Source organism: Saccopteryx bilineata, chromosome 7 (genome assembly GCF_036850765.1).
Source record: "Saccopteryx bilineata isolate mSacBil1 chromosome 7, mSacBil1_pri_phased_curated, whole genome shotgun sequence".
Taxonomy (NCBI): domain Eukaryota; kingdom Metazoa; phylum Chordata; class Mammalia; order Chiroptera; family Emballonuridae; genus Saccopteryx; species Saccopteryx bilineata.
The window spans coordinates 110,713,616-110,734,223 of NC_089496.1; the positions used below are offsets into that span (position 1 = coordinate 110,713,616).

Genomic DNA, 20,608 nt, shown 5'->3' on the forward strand with positions numbered 1-20,608 from the left:
GCACGGCCATCGCCCATCTTTGTTCCAATGCCTCCCTCCTCGCCCGCCACCTCCCGCCAAAAAAAGTCATGAAACCAGAAAGGAGGACGGTTCTCTGTAGGGGCTCCTGGGGTTTGAGTAACCAGGGCTGTTTGCTACAAAGACAACAGGAGAGGCCCGGTTCCCAGTGTGTTCTGCGCTCGCACCCGGAGACCTAGGGTTATTCCTCTCTTCCCTGCCCTGGAAGCCAGCCAGAGGCGGAGGCTGCCTGAACCTCTGGTGGAAGGAGCCAGGCCTGGAGGGGAGGAGAGGTGGGGGAGAAGGGGGTGTGGGGGTGGGAAGTTAAGTCATCTGTGGTTGGTGAGAGCAGCTAACACCGGCCATTGGTACGCCCGTCCCTGACAAGTGATGTGGGTGTGTTCTAGGCCCCAGACTTAGGTGCTGGGGGCCCCGCTGGGCTCAGGCTACAGGATCCGAGAGGAGACGACCCCCTCCAGCCGCCATTTCTCCAGGATGGCGTAGGTCCCTCCGGTTTATGAGTCACCCGCCCAGGAGTACGGCTGAGTGTTCCCTGTTGTATCTTTTGTCCCCACAGAGCAGCAGAGAGTGATGCTTCTCAGCAGGTCCCCCTCTGGGCCCAAGAAGTACTTCCCCATCCCGGTGGCCCACCTGGAGGAGGAGACCCGTGTGCGCTCGGCAGATGACTGCAAACAGTTCCGGGAGGAGTTCAACGTGAGTGGGGGCGGCCCCTGACTCCCAGTCTGTCACGTGGTTGGGAGTGGAGGCTTGGGGACTACCGTGTTCTACTTTAGGTTAAGATCCCAAAGGCTCAGAGCTCCTGCGTCCATTATGACACGGTCCCAAATTGGGGGCCCTGGGAAACCACGTTCCCGCCGCAGTGCCCCCCGGGGACACGCCCCTTCCTCGCTGTTGCAATGACACAGCGGAGGGAGACATCCATGAAGTGCTGTGCCCTGAGACCACTGGACAGAGATGCTGGGGTCTCGAGGACAGGGATGAGTAGGCCTGAGAGGCCCCAGGATGACAGTTTCTCGTGGGAAGCCCAGAGCCCCCACACCATCCTTCCCCAGGCGTCTGGGCGCTGCGGCGTCTGATGAGAGCAGGCACTGTCCCCCTGATCTAGCGTCACAAGGTCCCTGAGGCGTGGGGACCGCCTTACCAGGACAAGAGCTCTACCCCTGCCCACTCTGTGGTGCCCGTCCCAGTCGGGGTGACCTGAGTCTCAGCTCGCTTTGTCCTGTGGCTGCTTCTCGGATGAATGACTTCCATGAACTTAGCCGTGGTGGCTGCTAACTGTGCTGCATTGAACCAGCTGGTACGGTCCCCGTGGCAGCAAACTGATTCCACTCACCCTCCGCCAGAAATAACAAACACGTCAGGGACACCTCCCCACGCACTGTTGGTTTTTTATTTGATATCCTATAAATTGTGACTCAGAGAGAGAGAGAGCGAGAGGAAGGGAGACAGACAGACACTGGGAAGTGACTTGGAGTTTGCTCCTCTGGATTTGTCCCTTGCGTGTTCTGTTCTGCATCGCCCACGTTTCATCCATGGCCGTGGGCGGCGGGGTGAGCGTGGAGTAGGACGGGTTCCCAGCCGGGCGCTGACTCGCCTTGGCTCTGCCGGTTGGGCCCTGGCCCACCAGGGAAGCCAGCTTCTGTCTCCTGTGAAGCAGGGGGCCCGCCTTAGTGACCTCCCAGCGCGAGCGCCAGGCTGAGACAGGGGCCTCCATTCGCAGCGGACAGGTGTGCAGTTGTTACGTCTGGAGGCGGCGTGCGTGAATCCCCCGCGGGCTCCTGACTCCTCACCGAGTCTGCTGTGAGGCCGGGAGGAGGACAGGGCGCTGCAGTGCACTCGGCTTACTGTTTTTTTAGCATGAGTCTCATCTGCCTTTATCTTGCTTCCTTTTCATTGTTTCCAAATGTGTGTCTCCCCCCCCCCACCCCGCCCCTCATTTTTTTGGAGAAATTAGGTCATGGTGAAAAACAGCTCTGAGCAATATTGTTTTTTGCAATCTCTCAGACTGATAAGAGAAGTGAATTCCACATTCTTAAAATAACTCTCCAAGTTTCTAGGGACAAGACTTCCCCCCTGCCTTCTGGTCTTGGTTCCCCTGCCAGGGTGGCCCTCCCTGTGTGGACCCCTCCCGAGCACCTACCCAAGTCCGCCTCTTACCTGCCTGCGGGCTGGGGCAGCTTGCTGAATCCCGTGGGGGGGGCAGGGAGAGGGTCAGGCAGGGGAGGCCCGTGCCCCGCCTACAGAATTGAAGGAGGCACCACAACCGCTCGGCCATCCAGGTAAATAATGTTTTAATGCAGCATTTAAAACTATCGGAGTGACTGTGAGTGGGGGTCCGTGCGGCACGTACGAGCCCACCCCTCAGGGACGACTGGATGGCTCTGACTCATCTTTCCCGTTGTTCCCGTGGGGTGTGTCCCCACCCCTTGACTGATCGTCCTGGCTTCAAAGTTTGATATTTTGGTTGTGATGGAATTTGTCTGCATTCATGTAGACTCTTTTTTTTTATTTATTGAAATATTGCATTGGCATCTTATTTTATGTGGAATCTCAAGGTTTTGGGCGTCCCCCTTCCCATTTTTCACCCCAGTCAGGTGTCTCACTCTCCAGGCCTCTGCCCCACTCCCTGCCATCGGTCTGCTGTCCTCACTGGAGTCCCTTGTCCCAGCGAAGGGCAGGTGGATACATGACAGAGGGGACAGGGTGCTCGACTGGAGTCCAGCGCTGTGGAACCTGGTCCTGGCTCCAGGGGACGCTGGACAAGCGGCCGTCACTCTGCGGACCCCCGTTTGCTCTCCTCTCGAGTGAGGGGTGGCCGCGTCCTAAGCCACGTCTGTGCCCCATCCTTCTGCTGAGAGGTCTGGGGCCTCCAGGGCCAGCTGCTCTCCCACCCCCGGCTTCGCAGAGGAGCACGCTTGGCGTGGGCTTGCACCCTCTTCCTTCCCTCTCCCTGCAGCTGGGAAAGGGAGACAGCTGGGTCTCCAAGGAGCGGATCCCACTGAGTTCAGGTGTTTGTGTACTGCTGACCAGAGCCGAGCGGAGCCAGAGGGGGACAGCGAGGGTCCAGCACTGGGGTCAGTGCCATGGCCGTGGGCTGACAGAGGCGTGGGGGCTGGCGGCAGCTGCTCGAGCACCTGCCCAGGTCTGCCTCTTGCCAGACTGGAGGGCTGGGACAACTTACTGACCCTCGGCCTCAGTTTCCTTACTGTGGGAGTGAGGGTGCTCCCTGCCCCCGCAGGGTTTTCGTATGTCACCTGCTAAGGAGGTGAGCTGTGTGCCCAGCTCTGCCCCGTATGCCCACAAGGTGTGTGGGACTGCCGTCCTTTTTAGGGCGACCTCTGTGACCTCCAGTCTTGCGGTGTCTGCCTCGCAATGGTGGAACACTGTCCTAGCAAAGTCTGGGCAGGCCTTCAGAGGAAGTCACTGTAGATGAGTGACCTGGGGGCCAGGGAAGCCCCCTCTGCAGACAGGCTCTTCCGAGAGCCTCTGTCCCAGCAGGTGCCTGAGCCTGGCCCAGTCATACTGTTGTAGAGAGGCACAGGGGAAGTGCCACCAGGAGAGGTCCCAGCACAGCACACAAGCCAGACCCGCCCCCTGGGCTTGCTGGGACAGCCCACACCCGGCTCAGTTAGCTGCCATCTGCCCCAGGGCAAACACACGCTGGCTTATGTGCACAGTCATGGAAGTGCAATCCCACCTCAGACAAACAAACAAACTCTCTTCAGCCAGGCATCTAATCGGATAATTCATCGCACGGTGTTATTGACTAATTGCTGCATGCTTGGCTCACGCTTGGCGCTGCAGGCAACCCAGCCCCAGCCCAGGCCCCCACGTGCCCCGCTGCACCCCCAGGTCCTAGACAGCTGAGGCGCTGGCGATGGGCGGCTGGGCGGGCGGACGGCAGGACAGAGCGCCAGGCTGCTCTGGGCCGGTCGCTCCCCGGGCTTGGAACCCGGATGCATGTGAGGAGCCCAGAGCACATTGTTTCTGTCACCTCGAGTGACACTCTGTGCCGCCCACAGAGCTGGTGTCGTCACTCCTTCTCCATCTGGGGCAGATGCCAGGCTACGCCGTCGGGCTGCCGGGCCGGGCCCCTCCCGGCCACTCCGGCCAGCCCCCACCCACCCCCCGGCATCCGCCTCACGTTCTGAGGAGGATGGAGGCTTTGCGGAGCCGTTTTGTTTTTTTCTTCTCTCTCTCTTTGATTTATTATTTTTAATAGACTTTTTTAGAGCAGTTTGGGGTTTATAGAAAAATTGGTCAGAAAGTATCAAGTTCTTGCCCACAGTCCCCTGATGAGTAACCCATTGCTACATTTGTTACAATGAATGAGCCAGTATGGATTTGTTACCGTCGGTTTGTTACAGTTGATGAGCTGACCAATGTCATGTCGGAGTTAGGATTCCAGTGGGTTTGGAAAAGTACATGCCATCACGCATCACTGTGACCACGCCTCGTGTTTATTTTCAAAAAAAGCGTTGGGGCGTAGAGAAAGAGAAGGCTCTGCAGTGTTACCACAAGTTTCGTGTCTAGGTTGGGTCAAGGTCAATGTGAAGACAGCTCTGATGAAGCACCCGGTGCTCCAGGCAGAAGAGGGGCTGGTCTGGGGCAGAGCTGCCCCCCATACTGGCCCTGGCAGTGCCTCTGCCTCTGGACACAGGGTTTGGTGGCCCCGAAACAGGAGAAAGAGCACACTGGCCTACAGTGTGTGATGGAGAAGCTGGTGGACTTGCGAGAGGGAAATTCCGGGTACCCCAGAGGGCAGGTCTAACTCAGGACCCAGGCTTCGAGCCGGGGCTGTGCTGCGAGGCCTCCCCCTCTCCTGGGCACTAGAGCTGTGGCCAGACTGCAGGTCCCCACCCACTGTCTGCCATTTGACTCTGGACAAAGCCATAGCTTCCTTGGGCTTTCGTTCCAGGTGTCATCTAATGATAGGTGAGCTGCGAAGGCCGGAACAGGTGGCCCAGCCCCTCCCACTGTGCCTGGAAGGTCACACATGCTCGATAAACATGAACGTTAACGCCTGGGGATCCTGGGGCTCCGGGTCCAGCCAGCGGTCAGGTGGAATGTTGAAGGATGTGATTTGGGGTTTAGAAGCTCTTTCCCATTGCGTGGGGGGGGGGAGCTCCCCTGAGCGGAGGGGAGTCCAGCAGCCAGCAATCGCAGAGCAGCTGAAGCCAGCAGGAGTCAGAGGGGCTCCACGTGGTGGAAGGAGCCAGAAGTCAGGACCCTGGGTTCACACCTGCCGCACCCCAGGTCCTAGGTTCCAGCAGAACCTCCTTCTCACGTCTCAGTTTCCTCATGGAAGACGAAGGGAGGACCGGGTGCCTCACCAGTACCGGTCCCCAGGGGTCTTTGTGTGGGGCCAGGGGTCTGTTTTCCACATGCCCCGCGGAGCCTACACCTCTGGTCCACAGTCTAAAGCACGCTGAGGACTAGAGGGGGCTCTCTCCCCATCATCCACCTGCGTCCTGCTGCCCAGCCCCAGCGTCGGGGCCGTTTCTGACCCTCCACACGCGTGTCTCTGCCCCTCCCTCTCCTGGTTCCAAGCTCAGCCGTGGTCAGTCCGCATGCGTTTGCGCAGCACCTGCTCTGGGTCAGGAGCTGGGGGTCCCGGGAGTTTGGTGGCAATACACGGCCAGTCCCTGCCTTTCTGCAGCTTAGGGTCCAGCTACGGGGCCATCCTCCTGCCCACATTTCAGTCGCCCTCAACGCCAGACAGAGCACCCGAGGGAAGACAGGACTGTGACTCCTTCGTGTCCTTGCTCAGTGCCTGGCACAGCCTCGGGGACGGGGGGGACGGACGGGAGGACAGAGGAACTGGTGGGCAGGAGGCGACAGGAGGTGGTGGGACAGAGACTGTTTCCAAGGGACAGGGACGTGACACGGCACGAGGGTGGGTCACGTGTAGTGCTAACTCTGCACTTTCTTCCAGTCGTTGCCGTCGGGACACATACAAGGAAGTTTTGAACAGGCCAATAAAGAAGAAAACAGAGAAAAAAACAGATACCCCAACATCCTTCCCAGTAAGATTTCACTTTTTTTTTGCATGGTTGGTGACATTTTGACTAAACACCAAATTCCCTTGCAGCTCCCGGTGACGGTGCCTGTCCGAGTGGCATGAGGACCTGGTGCCTGGAGGTCAGCGCCCATGTGGGCACGGCCGCCCAGTGTCTGCGCCTGGCCTCTAGGCCCCTGTCGGCCACACGGACTCGGGCCACTTTGGTTGGCGAGGGTCTGGCTGTAAAGCCTGTGCTTAACATTGACCTTGGCTGCCCAGGGGCCACCCGCACTGGCCGCAGTGTCCGGCTCCTGGGTCCAGTCCTGAGCCTCGGCCGGGGAAGTTGCTGGCCCTGGGACTCAGTGCTCTGGGCCCCCAGCAGCAGGTCCCCGGTGGAAATGAGAAATCAGAACCCTGTAGGGCTTTGGCAACATTGCGGGAAGGCTTCCAGTAAACCGGATTTTAACCGGAGCCGCTAGAGTTCGGCATGGGCGGGAGAGTGTGGGCCGAGGAGGTGAGATGAACCTTTCCCGGGGCCTCACTGCCAACCTCGCCACCCAGACAAACCCCCAGCTGCCTTTGCAGACGCAGGCCTAGGAGGGTCGCGATGTCCTTCGTGTAGCCTAGACCCGCCCTGATGGCTCTGCCCATCAAGTAACGGTATAGCAGCCTCCGGGGCCCCACTGAGTTCCGGTTTGTACCCTGAACCCAAGGTCTCCCCCTCACCCCTGTTACCAGGACCCTCCCTTCTCGGGCAGTCTCTCCGCAGGATTGAGGAACTAGACAGGTAAGGGCTCCAGTCAGTGGGCCCTTGGTCGCATTTTTGGGGGTTAGAAGTGAGTCCACCTGTTCTGTAGTCACCTGATCGGTGTGGCAGCTGCATTTTCAGCTCTTGGTAGAGAGAATTCTTTCGCATTTCGCATGCATTCGATCTATGGTTTTGCATAGCCACCCCCACCCCCAACCCTGCCTTCCACTCCAATTAGGGACGTTGGCCAAATGTCTTCCTTCCCACATGGATTTGTGGAGGAGGCTGGGGAGCCACAGGGACAGGAGTCAGGTGGCCGCTGTGGTCCCTAGGCTGAGCTGTGTGTGGGGAGGGGAGGGACCAGGGTTAGCTGCTGGACATACTGTGTGGGTGGCAGCTCGCCTGGGTGTGGGCCATGAGGAAACGGGGAAGTGAGAGGGGGTGGAGCAGCTCAAGCAGAGGACAACCGGCAGGGGTCTAGGGTCTTTGGAGTAATCGTGTTAGGTAAAAACCGAGATATTTGGAAATTAGTCACTATCATTAGTATAATGAGCTCAATTAAATTGGTTTAGTTCCTACCTCGGTCTGCGGAATAGACGTGTGTCGGGGACCTACTTGGGGCTGAGGACTGTCCGGGCCCCTGACCTGCATCTCTCCTCACTAAACCCTGTCTCCTTTCAAGGCAATGTTCACTTTGCTAATGGTATTTTCAGTGGGACTTGAATGGCTGAGGAACGAATGGCCAGGTGTGGGGAGGCCCTGTGCCCATCACTCCCTCCTCGGCCCAGACGTGCTGGGCACCACCTGCCCCGAGGGTCAGCAGGGGGAAGGGCGGGGCCTGCCTCCTGCATGTTGTCCCCAAGCTGTGTCCCCAACTTGCCCTGTGGAAGGAGGCTGACCTTGATGGTGGAATATAGTGTGACAGTCCAGAGCAGGCATTTCTAACATCCCCCATCAGTTCTCTCTCCCCACCCAGAGTGGGGGTCCTGCCTCAGCCCCTCCCAGCCCAGGAGCCCCCAGAAAAGAGTGAGGGTGCTAGCGGTCATCAGGGGCCAGGGGATCCTGCCACCTATGACATATTTTACATTAGTGGGACATTGCTTTTACAGAGATGCCCATGTGTGCCCCAGAGATCATTAGTGGGTAGTAGCTGACCTTTGGGATCAGCCAAACAAAGGTTGAGTGAAAGGCTGTCCGATGTATTTGAAGTTGGACAGAGACCCCCTAGGTCTAGCTGGGGGCCAGGACTGGAGTGGGCTGGATCAGGGTGGGGTGAGGTCAGCAGGCTGGGGGAGGGGCCAGGTGCACTCCCACAGCTCTGGTCACCTTCCCTGACTCCGCCCTCGTCCCCCAATCCCAGACTTGCAGCACCAGGAAGGGGCGGGGGGAGTACAGCCATGGATGTGGCTCTCATAAGCTCTGAGGACAGAGATCAAAATGCCAGGGGTGTCCCGGGGGCTGGGCTACGGAAAGGCTTGTTGGCCGGTGCTGAAGCATCCCATTTTCTGGGAAAATGCCACCTATAGCTGATAGATTCAGGAAATAATGTTTGGAAAGTGAAGTGTGACTTCTGAGACTAGAGAGACAGGAAGAGCTTAGGCACGGCAAGATTCTAAATCTAACCAGAGGTCTATTTTTTACCTCTGCTTTCTGTAGCTGTCCTCAAAGTGTGGACGCTTCTCATCATTTTCCACCGGCTGCGTGCCTACGCTCTGCTTCGGGGCTGCCGGCCCCCGAGCACGAGGGTCTCATGGCCTAGTCCGCGTGGCTGTGAGTCTGGGATTTCACACCCTGACCACTCTGGGCTGTGACTGTCCCTGAGGGCTGCACTGGCCCATTCTGGGCAAGCAGCAGGACTGATCTGGCCCATCAATGCCCAGCCACCAGCCACCTTTCAGGGGGATGGGCCACAGCAGCCAGGACCTGGGGGCTCTGCGTCTGATCCCCACCACAGACAGCCCCGCCCTTGGTCAGTCTCGGTCCTGTGATGGCGACGAGGGGATAGAGCGGGGACACAGACACGGAATCATTCAGTAATCAACCTGGTACATGGATACGCAGTACCCAGCGGGTACCGAGCTCTGTGCCCGTGCGGCATGAGTCACTCAGGGCGGCTCGCTCTGGGCGCTGGGCCAGGCCTGGACACCCTTCACTTTCTCCTCCTGGGCGCACTGCTGCAGGCACCCTGGCCCAGGCCCAGGGCGGGACACAGCACTGGCAGTGGCCCGTGCAACAGCTGCACTCCTGTAAAATCAGAGAATACACATGGCCTGATGCAGCCTGGCTCACAGCCATCTTTCTAGCAGCTGCTGACCCAGTTGTCAGTGCTGCGTGTTCTTCGTGAAGGGCGGGGCCCGTGGCCGGAGAGGTGACAGAGACCCACCGAAGTCATATGGAGCTGGTGGAGACCTCCCCGGCAGGTGCATACACCCATGCAGAACCCAGAAACACACACTGCTCACACCCACACTCACACACCCACACATGCCACACTCACGCAGAGCACTCCTGGTCAGCCCTCCCACTCAAAAGCTGCTTGTCCCCCAGGCCAGAATCTCACCTTCGTCTCTGGGGCAAACCTGAAATATGAGAACTGGGGTCTGCAGTGCCCCCAAACCCCAGACCCAGATATCCACTTGTCCACAGAGGTATACATTCCTCCCTCCGGGAAGCCTGGGAGAGTGAACCCCAAAAGTTCTCCCGAGCGCACCTGTTCCTGTCAATGCCGAGGCCCTGTTGGGGTTTGGAGAATACGGCCACCACACAGTAGGGCCGCACGCGCCACTGTCTGGTTCTGTGTGGTGGTGGGTGGGCCCACTCTGGGCCTTACCTCTGACCTCGCCCCCTGGTCGCCGTGGGAGACCCTGTTATGTCCTTTGTAACGTGTTAATGCTGTGGAGAGAAGAAACTTGTGGCAGGCATGACTTCCTTATCCTGATACCATTTTGTTTTTTAAACAGATGACCATTCCAGGGTGATTTTGAGCCCAATAGATGGAGCCCCCTGTTCAGACTACATTAATGCTTCATACATAGATGTAAGTCCTCATCCTTCTCCTGTCCCCCAGCCCAGCAGGACGTGCACACCTGGACCCTCTGGGGGTTGAGTGTGAATCGTGACCCATGTGGGCTTCCTTCTCTGGGTCCGGGAATGAAAATGGTCGCAGCTTCCCGGGCGGTGGGGCCTCGGCACAGGCAGCGGAGAGGCAGCCACACTTTCGGAACTGGGCTCTGTGTTTTGGGATTTGTGTTTGAGACACAGAAGTACCTGGGGTGTCCATCACAGCATTGTTTATCTCACTGGCAATATAGAAGGGGAGGGACCAGTTACATAAATTGTGGATAAACTGCACACAGTGGATCATCACGCATCCATTTTAATTGAACCTTAAAGGAGTATTTACTATAAATTACAAAATTATCATGAAAATACAGTGTAAGAGAATTTGTACCTACAAGCCACTTAAAAATACATCAGCATCTTCATCTCTACCCCTGTGTGTGCGTCTCGGTATTCACAGAAAAAAAGAAAAAGATTAGAGAGGGAGATACAAAAGTAGCATTTGTTACTTCTGCAGTCACTGGTAAATTTTCTCTCTACTTTTTTTCTGTGTTCCAGATGTTTCATGATGAGTACATATTGCTTTCCTAACAACTGTCTTCAGCTGGAATATCTTGGAAAAATTATGAATCTGTTTTTGTTTTTCTAGGGTTACAAGGAGAAGAATAAATTCATTGCAGCTCAAGGTAAGCTTGTTGTTACTTTCTCACTGTGCACACACACACTCACTCACACGCGCGCACACACACACACACCACATTCTTTCTGACTCTGCTTCTCAAGCGGGGTCTGGTCCTGAGACCAGCCAACACAGAGTGGCCACAACCCACTGGGACAGGCAGCCACAGACCCGACTCTCACGTGAATACCTGTTCCTGTCCATGACTGTAGCCCCCCGGGGGCTGGTCATTCAGGTCCCTGAGTGTTTCCCTGCAGCAGGGGGTCGCAGGGAGCATGCCGGGACGGGGTGGGGAGGCTATGCCCTGCTGGTCCCTCCCAGCCCTGCCGGTTCTGGAATTCTGTAGGGTGGGAACTGGACTGACCGGTCCTTTTGGCTTCAGAGAAGTGGGGGGAGCAGCCCTCCAGGGCCCCCAAGGGCCAGGTGGCCTGGGCTGGGTCCGGCCGCGACCTCTCCCTGCGCCTGACTCTGGGGTCCCCTCTGCACACAGGCCCCAAGCAGGAAACCGTCAATGACTTCTGGAGGATGGTCTGGGAGCAGAAGTCTTCGACCATTGTCATGCTGACCAACCTGAAAGAGAGGAAGGAGGTGAGCCCGCCCCTGGACTAGGTAGTACTTTCTTTCTGTGGCTGGTGCTGGCGGGGTGGGGGTGGGGGTGGGGTACTACTTCCCTTCCCTGTTTCTCTCCCTTATCGCTGCAGAAGGGGGGGGGGAACACCCCCTGGCTCACAGCGTTTTTACCTTGAAATCCACTCTCTGTGCTCCAAGTAGCTGTACACTTAAGAAACACCCAGGCCTGGAGAGAAGGTTTAAGAGCTGATTTGAGCCAAACGGGCAATTGCCTGGTTGAGAGATGACGGACTGAGGAAGCGCTCGGAGAGGAGCAGCGATGCCGTTATTTCATACGTTAGGGTCTACGGAGGAGCCGTGGGGGTGGGATGTGAACCCAGCGGTGGAGTCAACAAGGGGGCAGGTGTCTGGAATTAGATAGAAAGTGGAGAGGAGAGACACACACTTTCTTGACACCGGGGGAAGCAGGGAAGTTCATACTGAACACTGACAGCACCCAGAGCTGGTCCTCAGGGGACCCGACCACAAGGGGGGGGCTCCCTGGTCCCTGGGGCTCTGCCGGTGCCCCGAGGGGACGTCTGCAAAGAGGGGCTTACCCTGCCGCTCCGCAGGTCTGTTGTGTTAGATGCAGAAAGACAGTAGGCAGGCTCACTTTCGGTAAAGATGGCCTTCGTCGAGGACGCTACAGGCCCGGGATGGGACGGGACGGCCCCATCATTCCTCGCTTTTCGTTAGGAATTGACACGTTCACCCCATGCCATTCTGTTTTGTCTCTGAGTTCGTAAGGTCCACCAGGCTGGCCTCTCAGGAGCTCACCAGGGTTAGGACGTTTTTCCCCTTTCCATCCACCCAGCTCACTGTTCTGGACGTCAGGACCGAGAGGGAGGGGTTTCCCTCTGTCCAGCCCAGGGCCCCACCACCCCGGCTGGCTGGGCGGCCCCGACTCCATGACGGGTGCAGTGGGTGTAGCATTGTGAATGTTCCTATACGTTGAGGCTGTGAGGTGGTGGGACCTCAGACAATCCATAGAAACGGCTTCCTACTTCTTCTCCAGACCTGAGAAATGCCTTTGAAAAACAATACGTGGAGCAAACGCTGACTCATCCTCCCACGTACTTAGCAGTTTCTCATTCGTCCCCTACCTGTGACCCATACAGCCTCTGCCTCGCGGGCAGGCACTGTCCCGTGTCCCGTCGGGGGCGGGGGTGCCGTGAACCAGCCGCAAACCTGCTCCAGGCAGCGCCCACTGCACTGGGAGGGGCTGGCACCCAGCGGAGGCAAATACACGTGGCCTGTCCGCTTGTCAGGAGGGAGGTGACATTAACAGTAATGGAGAGTGAAGGGGGCGGGGGTGTTAGGGACAGGGAGGACATGGCCAGGCTGAAGCTGCATCTGTCTGCTCCAGGCACAGCCCTGGGGCAGAGGCACAGAGGCATGGTTGGGACTGCGAGCCTTCACTGTAGCCCGAGGGACAGGGACCCTGTGCAGTCACCCAGAACCCAGTGCCATGGAACCGCTGAGGCGTGAAGGAGGGCGGGTCAGGGTGGGACAGCCCCACTGGGGTCATGGCCAGACGCCAGCACCAATGCTTACCTAGGGGGGGTGATGCTGGTGACCGGACTTAGAGACTGGAGGGAGTTTTAACAACTGCAGCTGGAGAGAAGCGTGGAGAGGCAGGGCGGTGTGCTGGCAAAGCCAGGAGCAGCTGCCTGGCTCCCCCCCCCCCGCAGGGCACCACGTCAGGGGGCCACGTCAGGGGGCCACGTCAGGGGCCCACGTCAGGGGGCCATGTCATGGGCCACGTCGGGGCCCACGTCAGGGGGCCACGTCAGGGGGCCCACGTCAGGGGGCCATGTCATGGGCCACGTCGGGGGCCCACGTCAGGGGACCACGTCAGGGGGCCATGTCAGGGGGCCACGTCAGGGAGGGCGCCACATCAGGGGGCCTGTCAGGGAGCCACGTCAGGGCAGGGGCTAGAAAGGCAGCAAGGAGCCAGGCCTGGGGCTCAAGTGGTGGGCTGAGACAGGGTGAGCAGGGGGGCCTTCCGGGGCTCTGTCTCTTAGGAAGTGAGCTCATTGGGAGCTGGAAGCAAACTTGTTAGAGGCTGGGAGACTGTTCTAGACATTCTAGCCCGAGGGTCAGAGCCCAGGAGCAGGCTGAGAGGAAGGCCCAGCTTGGCCACAGCCATCTGTCCCAGGGTTCAGACATGGGACCTCAGAGGTACTGATCTCTGCCTCTGCTTCTCCTCTGTCCCTCACTGTCATGGGACAAGCTGGCCTGTCCCCAGCCAAGCCCAGGCTGCTTGGCTAGGGGTGGGGGGTTGAAGTGGAAATGACAGGCGCTGGGTAGCTCCACTGGGTTTGGGGGCAGCAGGCCAGGCCCACAGGCAGGACCAGCCCAGAGGCACCAAGAGGCCCCAGAGCTACTGCCACCACTGCAGGTGCAGGAAATAGCCTCCAACCACCGTTTCCTGTTGGGTAGAGGGAGGTTTTCTGTTGTGTTTTTGAAGGAGTTGGGACAGGGCCTGGGAAGCTGCCCTTCTCGGGGGCGGGGGGAGATCCTGCCCAGGCCAGGTCCTCTCTCCCTGGAGAGAGTGACAAGAGGAGGCTGGGGATCCCCAGAGGGGATTCACCAGAGGGGCCCCACGCTCTGAGCAGAGCCCTGGAAGAAGGGGGGTAGAAGCGTGGGGCCCCCTGGGAGCAGCCATGTGGCTTTGACCAGCCTTGCTGGGGTGGGGGGGGACTTGTTTCCCAACACGAAGCGCAGAGGCAGAGGCCGGAGACCAGCGCAGAAGCAGGGGGCCCGGAGCACGCCTCCACCTCCCCCGCCAGTCATTCCGTGACTGTCACTTGATGTTTTCCCTCTGGAGTCACTTGGAAGCCTCCCTCTGGATTTTTCCACGTCTGTGACTCAGAGCAGGGTGCTCGCTTCCTGATTTCCACGAACTCATTTCTCAATCCAGGCCCCTTCTCCGTGTGGCTCGCCCTCTGCTGTGCTTGCCCCACAGCTCCCGCGAACTCGTTTCTCAGTCCAGGCCCCTTCTCCGCGTGGCTCGCCCTCTGCTGTGCTTGCCCCACAGCTCCCGCGAACTCGTTTCTCAGTCCAGGCCCCTTCTCCGCGTGGCTCGCCCTCTGCTGTGCTTGCCCCACAGCTCCCGCGAACTCGTTTCTCAGTCCAGGCCCCTTATCCGCGTGGCTCGCCCTCTGCTGCGGTTGTCCCACAGCTTCCGCCTCCTGGCCGCCTGTTGTGAAAGGCTGCCGCTGCCCTGTCACCGCCCGGTGGTGCAGAGGGAGGGGCGGCGTCCCTGGTGTGATGGGCAGGCCGGGAGGCCCCCAGCGTGCAGACCTCACACACCAAGCCCTGTGGGTGGGGGGCCCGGGGGGGGGGCCTTACAAAGCGAGAAGCTCAGGAGGGTCTTGAGGGACCCCCTGGAGTCTGAGACAGGCCCTAACCAAGCCTCTGGGGGTTTGCTTCTCCTGAGGCCACTTTGGACACACCCAGGGCTAGGGAGTAGGGAGGGAAGTTGTCCCGTGGGTGTCAGAACACAAACACGGGGCCCTTGGAAACACCCAGAGGCCTTCTGGGGCCCGAGATGATTAGCTCTCGTGATTTGACCGCTTCAGGATGAACTGTTCACTGTTGAGGAGGCTTGTGGACAACCAGACTGGAGTTGAGCACCCCTCTCCCCTCTCCGTGGGCCCTCAGGTTCCGGAGGGCTGACCGCTGGCTAGGTGCTGGGGTGGCCCGGGCCGCACCCTCTGGGAGCTTGCGTTGGGGCCCTTGGGAGTTTGGAGGGAGGGGAGGGACAGTAAGTGGCCTCTCCGTAGTAACGTGGCCAGGCCCTGCGCATGCTGTACCAGCCCTGTTCTCGTTGGAGAAATGAGGCTCGTGGAGTGGCCACAGCTCCCCACCCTCACAGTGGACGGCAGTGGTCCTTAGCAAGCCGAGCTGAGCAGGACCCCCCCGCTAAGCCCAGTGGGAGTGTTCGGGGAACACACAGACCAGGGGCCTGGGGACCGACCCCTTCTGGCCAAGTTCCCGGCCCTGCAGAGTGGGCTCAGCGGGGTGAGCGGATGAATGCATGAGACATCAGGCGTCGGAATCCGAAAGGCCCCCCGGTAGAGGCACGGGGATGCCCCGCGGCAGCTGCGTGGCCTCAGTTTCCCCATTTGTAAGCAGACACCTCCTCGTGCTCCCTCCCAGCTCTGAGCACAGTTTGATTGGAGCCTAATGGGCATGCGACCTGTGAACATGGCAGGGGACAGGCCCCAGGGCCATGAAAGGCGCCCACAGGCCCCCTGTTCTATTCAATTGCCCCGTGCAGGAGAAGTGCTATCAATACTGGCCGGACCAGGGCTGCTGGACCTACGGACACATCCGGGTGTGCGTGGAGGACTGCGTGATCCTGGTGGACTACACTGTCCGCAAGTTCTGCATCCAGTCGGTAAGTGCGCAAAGGTACCGCATCTTTGAGCGGCACTTCTTCCAAGGGGGTGGGGGGGTCGGGAGTAAACGGGTCTGCAGCTTGTGACTTGAAGGGCTTCTCCCTGCTTCCCTCCAGCTCTGCTCCCCGTTCCCCGCATTGTGGTGGCTCTCGTTGAGCGGGGGCTGAGGCCGGACAAGGTGCCAGGTAGGGACAGGACAGGGGTATGTGCGCCAAGTGTGTCATCTACAGCGGAGGACCAGAGGCAGGTGCCCACGAGCCCCGGACAGTGTGGGATGCTCCTGGCTCCCACGGACCACGCTGGACGAGGAAGGGGGTCAGTCAGAGGGGCGTAGGGGTGGGTTCCCCTTAGTGACAGCTGCCACTTTACACACTGGCATCATGAGTCAGGGCCTTTGTTTACACAGTTTCAGAATTATGCCTGACACTTCCTCATTATTGCTCACACTTGATATTTCCTGCTGGCTGGTTCTCCCCCAGGAGGTTTTAAGGCAGTTTCCGCAAAGATACCTGTGTGTCTCCAAGGCATATGGAGCAGAGATGTGAGAGATAGGGGGAAAAAGAAAAAGACTTCAGCAAAAACAGAAGGTCATCAAGAATGGAAAGTGGAGGATTGGTGTAGTCAGAACGCACAGCCATGAGTCTGAGGTTCCCGGAAGCCACAGCCTGGTCACTCCTGTGCTGCCCTGCTTGCCTGCCGCCCAGAAACTCACGTGCACATTTAGACACACGCACACACACACGCAGATCCACCGTGGTCCAGAGCCATCTCACGGGCTCTGGGTAACAACGTCTGAGGGGCTCTGAAGTGGCCTTTCCTATAAGAGGGGCCCCAGCATCATCTTTCCCCCCAGAGTAGGTCATGTGAGGGTGGACGGGTGCACCGTGGGTAACCACGCCAGATCCCAGGCAAGGAGGGCAAGGACCCCTGCTTACCCGTGGGGTCCCCGAGGCCTGCGCCAGCTTTAGGTATGCACCTGGCTGCCCTGGGGACCCACTGGCCTGGTCGTGGGACAGGTGCCTGTATGCTGCTCCTGGGGCCCCACACGCAGCGCAGTGTGTCCGGAGCAGGCGGTAACCATTGGGCTTGCCCGCTCGGGGTGTCCTGCCACCACTGAGGGGGCCTCCCTGCCTGTGTGCCCACAGCTGCCACAGCCACGGTGTCGGGAGCAGGGGGAGGGACAGCTGTCCCCACTCACCTCTCCGTGTCCCTGCAGCAGCTCCCCGATGGCTGCAAGGCCCCCCGCCTCGTGTCCCAGCTACACTTCACCAGCTGGCCCGACTTCGGGGTGCCGTTCACCCCCATTGGGATGCTCAAGTTCCTGAAGAAAGTGAAGGCTCTCAACCTCGCACACTCCGGGCCCATCGTGGTCCACTGCAGGTGCGTCCAGAGCCCCCGAGCCCGCTGTGTGCGCAGACTCGGGCCCCATGTGCCGATAGTGGGGTGGGCAGAGGGGCGGGCGAGTGATGGGACACTCCAGCCCGCAGTCACTGGGCAGCAGCCCAGAGAACCCGCCTCACACATCCCGTGGTTGCAGAGCCCTGTCTTCTGTGGCCGTGAGGGGGACCCCGATGTCCAGAACAGACGAGCCGAGAGGCTGGCTGATGGTGGGACAGCGACTGGCAGGTCCCCTTGGCCTCCCAACCATGAGGCCCTTGAGTCACCCCAGGAACAGAGATGGGGCCACACGGCCACGAGGAGCCCCCCAAGTCTTTCAGAGGGGCTGCGCGGCCCCAGGCACAGGGAGCTAATAGCCTAGAGGGCCAGGCCAGTGACCTGGGACCCGGGTCTGCACCCAGGCTGCCCGCGCCGTGGGACTTCGCCCCGCCCAGCCTCAGTTTCCCTGGTTCCCTCGTCCGTATTGGGAAGGACAGCCTTGGAGGGGCCTGGGGCTGGCGTCTGGGGGTGGGCTTTCACCCCCGTAAGCGCCATCTGCTGCTGGGATAGTTCCTTAGGTTCTGGAAGGCCCGCTGCCGTGGCCTGGGTGAGGGGAGGCCAACGTGGCCGGTCCATGCCGTCCGCTGGAAAGCCAGATGAGACCAAGGTGGGGAGGGGAGGGCGGGGGAGCGGGCACGATGCTGGCGGGGGGGAGAGTCCGAACCCTAGAATCAAGTCGAGGTGGCTTCCCAGGGAGGAGACGGCTGAGCAGGCACCCTAGGCTGGGTCCGGGGCGGGGCGGGGGGGGGGGGGGACGCCAGAGAGCGGGCTGAGACCCCCCATGGGTGTGACCTTGGCTCATGGGCCAGCAGACCCTGGTCTAGGAGGCCTCTTTTCTCATGAAGAGAGTGGAAAAGCCATCTCTAGGGTGACAATGTTTTTAAAAAGGGAATTACATGAGTTGTAACGAGAAGACAGCACTGAGTTGAACAGGCAAGGTTTCTGAATAGTTTCTAGATCATCTTTACTGGGATTGCGGCGCCCTCTGGTGGCCTCGCTGTAGATGTGCGCTTTAACCACTGGAACACGGTGGGGCTGAGGGAAGAGGTGTCAGTCTCCCCAGGAAGGGCAGGCTTGTCCCTGCATCCTGGAGTGTGGGCATGTTCCCAGGCCCTGTCCTTTGCTCCGGGGTGCGGTGACGGGTGGGGGGGGAGGGGATGTGACTCACAGCGTGGCATCATTTTTTTTGTCCCTGAAGCGCGGGCGTGGGCCGGACGGGCACCTTCATCGTCATCGACGCCATGATGGACATGATGCACGCAGAGCAGAAGGTGGACGTCTTCGAGTTCGTAGCGAGAATCCGCAGTCAGCGCCCTCAGATGGTTCAGACGGATGTGAGTCCCCCCCGCCCCAATCCGGTCTGAGCTCCTTCACAAAGCAAAGCCAGACGCCTTAGGGGCCCCGATGTAGGCTACCCCCCCACCCCCAGTGCTGCATGGGGGACAGCATCCTGGGGAAACCCGGGAGGAGACCATCCTCAGTGATGTGGCTGTCTGTGACCCTGACTCGAGGTCGCTCTACGTGGTCACTGATTTGCCCCCAAACCTCCCTGTGTCCCCCGGGGCTGCCAGGCACACTCCAGGGCCCCCTGCTGTGGTCTCCGCAGATGCAGTACACGTTCATCTACCAAGCCTTACTGGAGTACTACCTCTATGGGGACACTGAACTGGACGTGTCCTCCCTGGAGAAGCACCTGCAGACGCTGCAGGGGACCACCACCCACTTCGACAAGGTCGGGCTGGAGGAAGAGTTCAGGGTGAGTGGCCCCCGACCCCGGAGGCGGGAGGCAACCGTGTAAAAATGAAGCTGCTTTCTGTCGCTGCCCCGCTGACTGAGCCCAGAGACGGCAGGGGAGCTGGTCCTGTGTGACTGTCCAGGGAGGAGTGACCGGGGCTCTTGGAGCCCAGCAGCCCAGCCACCAGCCGGGCTGGGGACAGTGCCGTCATACGTGTCAACATCCCAGGACCCAGCAAGTGTGTGGGATGGAGGAGGACACGGCTGCTCTGAGTTAGGAAGCTGAGGATGAGCTCGGGAATGCCAGATTGTAACTGCGTGGTGGTGTCCTTGTTCGGCTGCAGAAACTGACCAATGTCCGGATCATGAAGGAGAACATGAGGACAGGCAACCTGCCAGCGAACATGAAGAAGGCCCGGGTCATCCAGATCATCCCATGTAAGGCAGCCCGGGGCCTCAGGTTAACCCCCGGCGGGCCGGGCAGGGTAGGGCGGGGGAGGACGGGGCAGGCTGGTTCCTTTCTTGCACCAGGGCCAAGGGCCAGGCTCCTGGGGGCTCCGTCAAGTGTCAGGAAGCGAACGCCCACCTGTGAAGCCACGAGGGACCCTGACTGTCCTCCTGTGTGTCAGGCGGGCAGCTTGTGACAGGCTCAGAGGTGGAGAGGGAGGACTTCCTGGAAGCAGAGTTGCTTCAGGCATGACTCAGGGGACTGCCTGATTCTGCATTCTCTTGACTCCTCCCCCAAGGTTGGGTGGAAGCCTGGCATCCCCTTTACACAGAGCAGAAGTCCAGGCCCAGGCTGCCTGGCAAGACTCGAAGAAACTCAACTGAGACCTTCTAGGAAAAGGCCTTGGGGTAGCAACACATGGGCAGGAGTGGAGCTGGGCACACTGGCCCACACGGGGTCTCGAGTGAGGGAGGGCCAAAGAGTGGACCCCAGTGATCCAAGGAACCATGGGAGGAGGGGCTGGCCTTGAGACAAGGGGGTGCCTCAAGCAGACCCCTCCCCAAAGGACTCACACAGCCTGTGATGCCCACAGGGTTGTAGACAGACGTGTCCCAGAGGCCACACTGGGCACACAACGTGTGCAGGGACTGTCTGTGTGCAGACTTCCTTGGCCTTGGGCTCTGGAGCCGTGGGGGCCACGATGTCCCCCTCTGACCACTCTGCCTTGCTTGCCAGACCACATTCCTTTTACCCCTGAAACACGGTATTTGTCACGCTCAGCGCACGGGTTGGTGTGAACGATCTCACTTCGTGACAGTGTGAAAACCATCGCGGGGCTCTTTTCAGAGCTTCCTGGCAAAAACAAACAAACTGACTAACAAACAGCACAGACCTCCCCTGGCCGCTTGACTTTGCCTGTTCTGTGTGGTCAGCCTTCCAAGGAGTTGACCTTGCTGAGTGACTTTGTTGACAAGTGCCGTGGTCTGGAGGCTGGCGGCCACCGGGCTCAGTGTGCTGGGCAGGGTGGCGCTTCGCTAACGACAGGCACAAACTGCCCTTGCAGACGATTTCAACCGGGTGATCCTGTCCATGAAGCGGGGCCAGGAGTACACGGACTACATCAACGCGTCCTTCATCGACGTAAGTCCGGGGCCCCCGAGGCGCCGTGTGCGAGGGAGACCCTGCCTCACAGGCCTGTGGTGACCGTGTCACCCTCAGACCGGTTTGTCAAGCCCCCAGAAATCCTAATGCTTTCGTTAGAGTGACTTGCTTTTAAAAACAAAAACAAAAAAATGAATAATGAACTTTGGAAACAGAGGAGACAGACACACTGCCAGCCAATTTGCTGTTTTTGTTTTCATTTTGCTTTTCATAGATAGTGATTTTTCTTGGGCCTCTGTCGCCACCAGTTGTATATGGCTTTCCCTCCTGTGGTGTCCACAGTGCATTCCTGCAGGACAGTGTGACG

At 59.4% G+C, this 20,608-nt stretch overlaps 1 protein-coding gene across 5 annotated transcripts in view; it reads left to right on the plus strand.

The window, feature by feature from the left end:
- PTPRE (protein tyrosine phosphatase receptor type E) overlaps nucleotides 1-20,608 on the plus strand; it is a 139,141-nt gene that overhangs the window by 109,366 nt on the left and 9,167 nt on the right. For 4 of the 5 annotated variants that reach the window (XM_066238542.1, XM_066238543.1, XM_066238544.1 and 1 more), the window contains 11 exons: nucleotides 575-711; nucleotides 5,954-6,044; nucleotides 9,728-9,804; nucleotides 10,477-10,513; nucleotides 10,997-11,094; nucleotides 15,401-15,520; nucleotides 16,738-16,901; nucleotides 18,157-18,292; nucleotides 18,565-18,714; nucleotides 19,037-19,130; nucleotides 20,204-20,280. In XM_066238542.1, coding sequence (XP_066094639.1) covers nucleotides 575-711; nucleotides 5,954-6,044; nucleotides 9,728-9,804; nucleotides 10,477-10,513; nucleotides 10,997-11,094; nucleotides 15,401-15,520; nucleotides 16,738-16,901; nucleotides 18,157-18,292; nucleotides 18,565-18,714; nucleotides 19,037-19,130; nucleotides 20,204-20,280 — 1,181 coding nt within the window. The remainder of the gene's footprint in view (nucleotides 1-574; nucleotides 712-5,953; nucleotides 6,045-9,727; nucleotides 9,805-10,476; nucleotides 10,514-10,996; nucleotides 11,095-15,400; nucleotides 15,521-16,737; nucleotides 16,902-18,156; nucleotides 18,293-18,564; nucleotides 18,715-19,036; nucleotides 19,131-20,203; nucleotides 20,281-20,608) is intronic. The other variant, XM_066238545.1, reaches the window with a different exon arrangement.